At 33.7% G+C, this 7,902-nt stretch overlaps 1 protein-coding gene across 1 annotated transcript; it reads right to left on the bottom strand.

Annotated features, from left to right (window-relative positions):
- Positions 1–4,281: 4,281 nt before the first annotated feature.
- LOC145042688 (putative receptor-like protein kinase At1g80640) lies at positions 4,282–7,461 on the bottom strand. The gene is made up of 11 exons (XM_078991152.1): positions 7,144–7,461; positions 6,693–6,866; positions 6,356–6,609; positions 6,151–6,283; positions 5,788–5,851; positions 5,604–5,700; positions 5,422–5,521; positions 5,212–5,330; positions 5,030–5,119; positions 4,814–4,944; positions 4,282–4,606 (listed from the first exon to the last, which is right to left on the bottom strand). The coding sequence occupies exons 1-10, from the start codon at positions 7,334–7,336 to the stop codon at positions 4,822–4,824; spliced, it is 1,347 nt and encodes a 448-aa protein (XP_078847278.1). The 5' UTR covers positions 7,337–7,461; the 3' UTR covers positions 4,282–4,606; positions 4,814–4,821.
- Positions 7,462–7,902: the final 441 nt, after the last annotated feature.

A 7,902-nucleotide genomic window follows, 5' to 3' on the forward strand; every position in this document is an offset into this window, starting at 1 on the left:
CGAAAAGACGAGATTGACCCATCTGGTAATAAACGGACTCGGGAAGCTGAACAAAATGACCCGAGATTGACCCATCTAGTAACAACGCTATTGATGCCATTCCTTCCATTTTCGACTGTTCATCCTCCACTTCCTCTACTGCTACTTCTTCACCATCTTCTATTTTTTCTGTATTTAGACTTGAGAGTATAATTAGGGCTTTTTCTAACAATTTCAACATCGAGTGGGAGATATGGTGGTTCCAGTAGGTAGAAGTGAGGGAAGAAGTAGGCAGCAGTCAATGTCGGGAGGGGGAAGGAAGGAGCGTCCATAATTTGGGCAAGAGGGAAAGGAGAAAAAAAGGAAGGCGGGATTTTTAATTTTTTCAGAATTTCATTTCCCCCTACTGTTTAAGGATGGAACGCGCGTTCCATTAAAAATTATAAAGCGACATCCTTAGACGACGCGCATTTTATTATAGGTGCCCTCCGTGTTTTTTTTAGACACTGATTTAAGGGCGCGCAATAATGCGTGCCTTTTATCCTTAAATTTTTTGAAGAGATGACATTTTTCTAATGTCACTCTTCTTTGCGTAACATAGATCAATGAGCGTCGTATTTTGCGCGTCGTAAAAGGCCTTTTTTCTAGTAGTGGTAAAATTGAGTGTTGAGTTCTAACAGATAGTTTTTACTACAATGAAGTAAAACTATGTTTAGAATCACTCAGAAAATATTGGAAGTCTTATGAGATTCCAATTAAAAGTCAAATAATGAAATTTAGTGAAAATATAAAATTTGAAATAAGTAAAATTTTATTATTGAAAGTTGTAAATAATCTTGTTAGAAACTTGTTGGCGAAAACCACGTCGAAATCCGAGTTATAACGAAGAAGTTATGACCAATCGAAGATTCGCGACAAAACCGACACGGCACCGAATGACGTAAAATGTGAGTTTTTGATAAACTACTTTTTAGCCTTAGTGATCTAAATCAAAAGTTGTAGTATTCGTTAAACCGAGAAGTTCGATAAAAAGAACACAAAAATCTGACTTCGTATGAGGAAGTTATGATTTTTCTAAGTTTCGGACTAGCAGTAGACAGCTAAAAACTCGAATTTTAGATCAAGTGATATTTAACCGATACAACTTAAATGAGAATTGAAGATCTCGTCATTTGTAGTACAACGGTAAAAAGTCTGACGAAAATGGACATCGGATGAAGAAGTTATGAATTTTTAACGGATTTTCTTGTCTCGGTCTGTTAAAAATAATAATATTAAAAATAAAGTCAAAATTAGCCGATGGAGTCTAAACGAAAATTGTAGAGTATATTCTCACCTACGCGTGCATATAAATAACGTCAAAAACGGAGTTCGTATGCAAAAGATATGAATTTTTGAAGTTATTAAATAAAAATAAATGAAAAATCAAAATCTTATCAGAGGCCATACGCCCCACGTACACGAGGCTACGCCCAGCGTACCTCGCACGTATCCGGTCCAGAGTCAGCCACGTTTACCGTCTTCGCATGGTCGCCACATAGAAGCCACGTCTACCGTCTCCGGAAATGATTGCTTATTTTCACTCTTTTACACCCTCTTTCACCCATTTAACCCACTTTTAACCCCTCGAAGTCCGGTATCATCCCCGACATCTAAAGCAAGCCCAGACACCCCGAAGTTCCCAAGAAAATCTTATTTTCAAGTCAAAACTCTGCCCGAGTAAAGTCCAGTTTTCAACTAAAAACCCCGGTTTCGCCCCAGAAAGTCATATTTGGAGCCGAAGTGTTGCCCAAATTATTATTTTAACCCCGTTATTTCAAGGTGAGTTTAATATATAGGAATAACTGTATGTTATGTTTTATATGTGTTATGTGATTTTCAATGTTATTATTCCGAGTTATTTTCCCGTGTTATTTTATTCGCTATTTTTATAGCAAAAGTAATACATTTGACCATGTGATCAGTGAAAGGACTTAGATTCACATTGGTACTGGTACGTAACCTCTGGCCATGTAGAGCATGTCTCCGTAAGAGAATGACTTCTATTCTATGGTATTGGCAAATGGTTAGACAGGACTATAAGCCTGAAATCTACCAAGATATTAATCAGAAATCTTATGTCTTCTGTGCCATTTGGGCCGAAGTTTTATTGATGTATATCAAGTTTGGAAATTGTTATGTCTAATTGATTGTATACCTTTGAATCAAGTCATTGTTTGATATGGAAAGCTTAACACATGATTCACATATGCATTTGTTGCTCCTTGATTCTCTTTGCTTCTGCCATATTGAAGTATATATACATGACATAACTTTATATTGTATCTATTATTCAACTCACTAAGCGTCACCGCTTACCCTATCAATGTTTAACAATTGCAGGTGATAAGTAACCAGTATAATCATATATTGTTGAAAGAATTAGAATAGTTTGTAATAATACTTTTGTACTTCAGTTTATGTTTGTATAAATTACAATATCCTGGATAGTTATGGAATATATAACACTTTGTAATAGTCGGTTTGTATCCAATAGTTTGTAACCTCTTTATCAATGTAAAATATTGTTTTTATGAATATGCAAGTATCATGTTTTGGAGTAATAGTATTGTGAAGTATGAAAGTTTGGGACTTTCAGAAATACAAAAGTTGGGGTCTTTCAATCATGGTATCAGAGCAGTAGTTTAAGCGAACTAAATGCCACGAATTGGTATTTAGACTTAAACTATTGGAAGTTCAATATATGAACTGAATCATCATAAGTATATGGATACAAACCATAGGAAAAACTTAAGTGAAGTATTAGGCTTTAATAAATCCTAATATTTTAAAATTCTATATTACTCCTAAATTTCAGAACGATAGTTGAACAAGCAAGTAGTCATACCCCTGAGGTCGGTGGAGGTCCTCAACCCGAGGAAGTGAATACTCCAGTATCTCCTCGTGAGGAGCGACTCTTGGGTAAACTTACTGGTGCTATTCGACAGACTCTCGAAGAACACAAAAAGAATGGTGATAAAGGAAAAGAGAAAGCCAATGGAGAATCTTCAAGCAGAAAGGTGAAACGTCCCTCGTTCAAAGATTTCAAGAGTACTGGTGCTACGGAGTTTTCTGGTGTCCTTAATCCCATAGTTGTTCTAACTTGGATTCAGAACACCGAGAAAGTATTTCGCGTCTCTCATGTGGATAATGAAGACAAGGCTATCTATGATTCTGCAATGCTCATCGGAGAAGCCTTGGTCTGGTGGGAAGCAACATATGAAGCTCTCAATGGATATGACCAGGAGAATTTATCCTGGGAGTTGTTCAAAACTCGTGTGCTAGAGAAGTATTGTTCTCTAGATATGAGGAGAAGATTGGAAAAGGAATTCCTCGAGCTTAAACAAGGAGAAATGACTGTGAATGAGTATGAAACTCAGTTCAATCAAAAAGCACGGTTTGCTGCAAAGTATATTCCAACTGAGGACGAAAAAATTCAATTATTCTTAGAAGGACTACGACATGAAATCCATGATTTTGTAGCCAATCGGGATGTTCTGTCATTTGATAAAGCTGTTGAGTATGCTCGAAGGCGTGAGCATGATTTAAAGATACGTGGAGCCACTCTTACTGCTCCGAAGCATCTACATACTGAAAGAACTAATCATGTTTACACTATTCCACCAGCTCAATCTGTTCGAACTGATCCTAGCAAGCAAGCACAATCTCAGAGTGCTTTTCGTGGCCGCGGCAGGTCACAATCTTTTTCTATTCAATCGCCTTCATGTCGTGTTTGTGAAAGGAATCATCCGGATCAATGCAAAATAGACAAGGAATCCATTGTTTGTTATGGATGTGAAGAAACTGATCATATAAAACTAGCTTGCCCAAGAAAGGATGTAACTTACCCTTACTTTGCCAAACATAATCATAGCATCCAAGCAAAGTCCTTGGCACATCTACTTGAATGTATAAAAAAATAACATACTCACCATCATTACATAAATTTTTTTTGTTTTAGACACATGAAATGTATATCTCAAAAAACACCAAAAACATGTTACTACAAACCACATGAAACTAACACCATCCAAACGAAAGTAAATCAAACCGATCAAGTTAAAGCTTGTTGAAAGTACAACAACAGAATCTCAAACCATTATTACATCTGGTTCGAGTTTGACCCGAAAGCGACCCATAACCAAAATCACACAAAATCCAATCCACACACTAGATTTCACAAAATCTATCCAAATCAAATCATGTGACAGAAAATCCAACGTGATAACATGGAGCTTTCAATCCACTAATTCAAAACAAAAATGAAAAACCCACTTAAAATTCGCATAACGAGAGGATGTTTTTTAGACCTGTACATAAAATAAAAAACACAAAAGAGCCCAATGTACTACTTCTTCTACTCTTCTATTACATTAAATGTTAACTCATGTACATCGTACTCTCTTGTTCCAAAAAAATTATTACTATGACGTATGACCCCTCTCTTCACATCTCTAGATCATATTTTTTTGACACGTGTACAAAAGGTACACTCGTACCTCATAACACACAGCTATTGTAGCACCCACAATAACATCATTAGATACCCAAAATGATAAATGACATGGAGCCAATGTTCACGAGTTTCCTACAAATATTTTAACAAAATTCACGTATGAGATATTTAAAATTTTAACTACATGAAAAGAAGCGTACAATTTTTTTTAAATTCATAAAACCATATTTCTCATTCTTCTCGTGGTTAAAATTTAACATCACGAAACTTTTTTTTTTTTTTTTGTAACGTAAAGGTAAAATGTTCATTTAAAAGTTTAAGGGTAAAACGGTCATTTACATAGTTTTTTAAGCTCTTAATGATCCTCCAAGCTCAACAGGAACCAATGGAATGAAAGAATGCAATACATCTGTTATCAATGGCCTGTAACTCGGTTCAGGTTGAACACAAAGCACAGCTACAGCAGCAACCTATAATTTCATTAAAATGTTAAATAAATTAAAAAACAAAATCGACTTTAACTTTTTTTTTTTTTTTTAAATATATTATACTAACTTGATATAAATGCTTCAAGTCCATTGTATCTCTAATCACAGGATCAACAATGTTTGGAAGCTTTGATCTATCTGTTAGTTGAGGAACTGCCTGTTTATCAAATTAATATGTTGTGATTTTTCATTTAATAAATAAGTTATGTTAACATTAACATTAACATTAACATAAAATAAAATCGTTACCCATGTGACAATAGATTGAAATAACGAAGGTGACATTTTCTCCACAGGTCTTTTCCCTATTAAAAGCTCGAGAAGTATAACTCCAAACGCATACACATCGCTTTTATCAGTGAGTTTACCTATAACAACATTATTTAATAATCTTAAAAAAGAATAATTTAATTAAAAGGTTACGATTTTATATTATTAAATCATAATCATAATTCATACCATCTGATAAATATTCAGGGGCCACATAACCTGAAGCTCCCGATAGCTTTACTTTGTTTTTGACATGAAACTCAGTTGTAGCAAGTCCAAAATCAGATATCTGAATTTTTATTTAATCCAATTAGATATAGAAATTAAATTATAATAGATTATTGATAAATATTTATTATAAAGGATCTTACTTTAGCATTGAAGTTGGAATCTAGCAAAATGTTTGATGATTTGAGATCTCTGTGAATTACAGGTGGGTTGCATCGTTCATGAAGATACTCTAATCCTCTGTTTAATTTTTTTTTTTTTTAATTATTAATTTAAAGATTTAAAAAAAAAAAAAAAAACATAATCTTGAAAAATAAATGTGGATACCTTGCGATATCAAGTGCAACTTTCATTCTACGATGCCATGTTAAAGCTGATCCATGAGAAGGTCCTAAAGGTATATTGAACAAGAGAGGGTTAAAATTGTAATTTCACAAATAATGTTTAATAAAACCTTGTATCGTTTTAGATAATCAATAATCAATTAATCACTACCTTTAACAAGAACGAACAATCATGGAATGATGGCAAAACTGTAAAATGTATTATAAAAAAAAAAAAAAAAACATTCTTACAAAAAGTCGAAAAGCTATTCATTTTTAAAAAAGTAGTTTTTTTTTTATTATTATTCTTTTTGTTTATGCCTTTATGAATTATGCTTGAAAAGCGAAAGTAGTAAAGAAACTTTACCATGCAATTGGGATTCTAAAGAGCCTTGATGCATCATTTCATACACCAAAAATCTATTCTCATCATGAATGCAATAACCCAAAAGATTGATGATATTTTGATGCTTCAGTTTGCCTAACCAATCTACAGCATTCTGTAAACAGAACCCAATGAATTAAATTCAAAAAGGGTATAATTGTAATTTAACGAAGGTTAAAACTGTCACCTCAAATCCTCTTTGGGTATCTGGACCTCTACCATGGATTCTTTTCACAGCTGCAACAAAATGATCATTGAATCGAGCTTTATAAATATGCCCAGATGAATCTACACGAACGATATGATCTTCATGGAAATCGTTCGTTGCAGAAATCAACCAATCGTAGTCGATAACAGTTGCAGAGCCCTTTCTACCGGTTGTGATTCTTGTAGGGGTAAATTTGTCCAAGATTGGACCTAATGATAACCCTTTTGAAGAATCTATATGAATATGATGTGATGATAATATTAGAAAAAGGTAATTTTTTTGGAATGATTTAGTCGGGGAAAAAGATTAAAGATACCTTGGGGTTTTGGGGGTTTGTTCATATTCAGGGGTTCTGTATTCTTTTGTTTAAAGATCCAGAAACAGAATAAGAACAGTAAGATTGCAGCAAGGAGAGTTGAAGCGATGATGAGTGCGATAAGAATCGTCGTGTTCAAATCCTCGTGGTGAACGACTTTGATTTCTGATACTCCTGTTTAAACATAATCGTTTAGATAAAGCGAGTGTCGCTGCGATTGCGAACCCATTTTGGTGAAATTATACGTAAAATATATCATCGAGAGGTGATGATAGAAGCGTATTACAGGTGAATCATATCATCGAACAGATGGAGTGCATTTTACTCGAGATTGACAAGGGATTCATCGGTTCAAAACTGGAGTGTGATTTACAGTTTTACACCTCACAGTGACGAATCACAAACGTAAAAGAAGATTCGATTTTTTTTATGAAGAATTAGTGAGATTTACCTGGAGAGTGAGCTTCATTGTCCGTGGGTATGTGAGAAAATGGAGGCTTTTTCTCGGTGGGAAGAACAGGATCAGCAATGGAGGAAAGAGGAGGGTATGTCCTGATAGCTTCGGTTGGCTCTAAAACTACGATTAAAGAGGACAAAACCCAAATGGGAATCATCCAATTCTTCGAAAGAAAATTCATTCCCATAATTTGCTAACAGTTTTCAAGAATCTTTTAGGAACATGAAGGAAGTAACAGTTGTGGAGAGACAATAGAAAGGAAGGTGAACATTTAGGATATCTTGTGTTTGGTCTTGATTTTAAATCGGAAACCCACTCTAAATAGTAAATTCTGTTAAATCTCCATCTTCTCTTTCCTGTATTTGTCTCTATCTATACTCTATAGTGTATCTCTATATTAAAATAAACATCATTGTTTTCTTTAAACCATAATAAATAAAATAAAGGATACAATGAACAAATAAAGCAAATTATGGTTCTTAAAGGGTGTTTTATTCTTGGCTATTGTTAAGTAATCTAACATGTATTAGTGAGGTTTTTAAATAAATAATTATTTTTTCATTTTTTTGAAAAATAATTATTTTCTTTCCAATGTTTTTTTCTTGGCCATTGTTTATCTTCATATTTCAAAATATATTTTTTTGATAGAATGTTTCGTTCAAAAACCTCCATAAGTTTTATTTTCAAATTTCAAAGTAGTATTTTTTGGTTTTCTTATAATTATTTTTTAAGGAAATATAATCATTTATGTCT

Source organism: Lactuca saligna, chromosome 4 (assembly GCF_052625555.1).
Source record: "Lactuca saligna cultivar CGN05327 chromosome 4, ASM5262555v1, whole genome shotgun sequence".
Taxonomy (NCBI): Eukaryota; Viridiplantae; Streptophyta; class Magnoliopsida; order Asterales; family Asteraceae; genus Lactuca; species Lactuca saligna.

Excerpts from the sequence above, each read along its gene's own strand:
- LOC145042688 (XM_078991152.1), bottom strand. The coding sequence starts at position 7,336 with ATGGGAATGAATTTTCTTTCGAAGAATTGGATGATTCCCATTTGGGTT. Across the intron at positions 5,522-5,603 it reads ATTCCAACTTCAATGCTAAA|ATATCTGATTTTGGACTTGC; the intron begins GTAAGATCCTTT and ends ATAAAAATTCAG. Across the intron at positions 4,945-5,029 it reads ACTTGAAGCATTTATATCAA|GTTGCTGCTGTAGCTGTGCT; the intron begins GTTAGTATAATA and ends ATGAAATTATAG.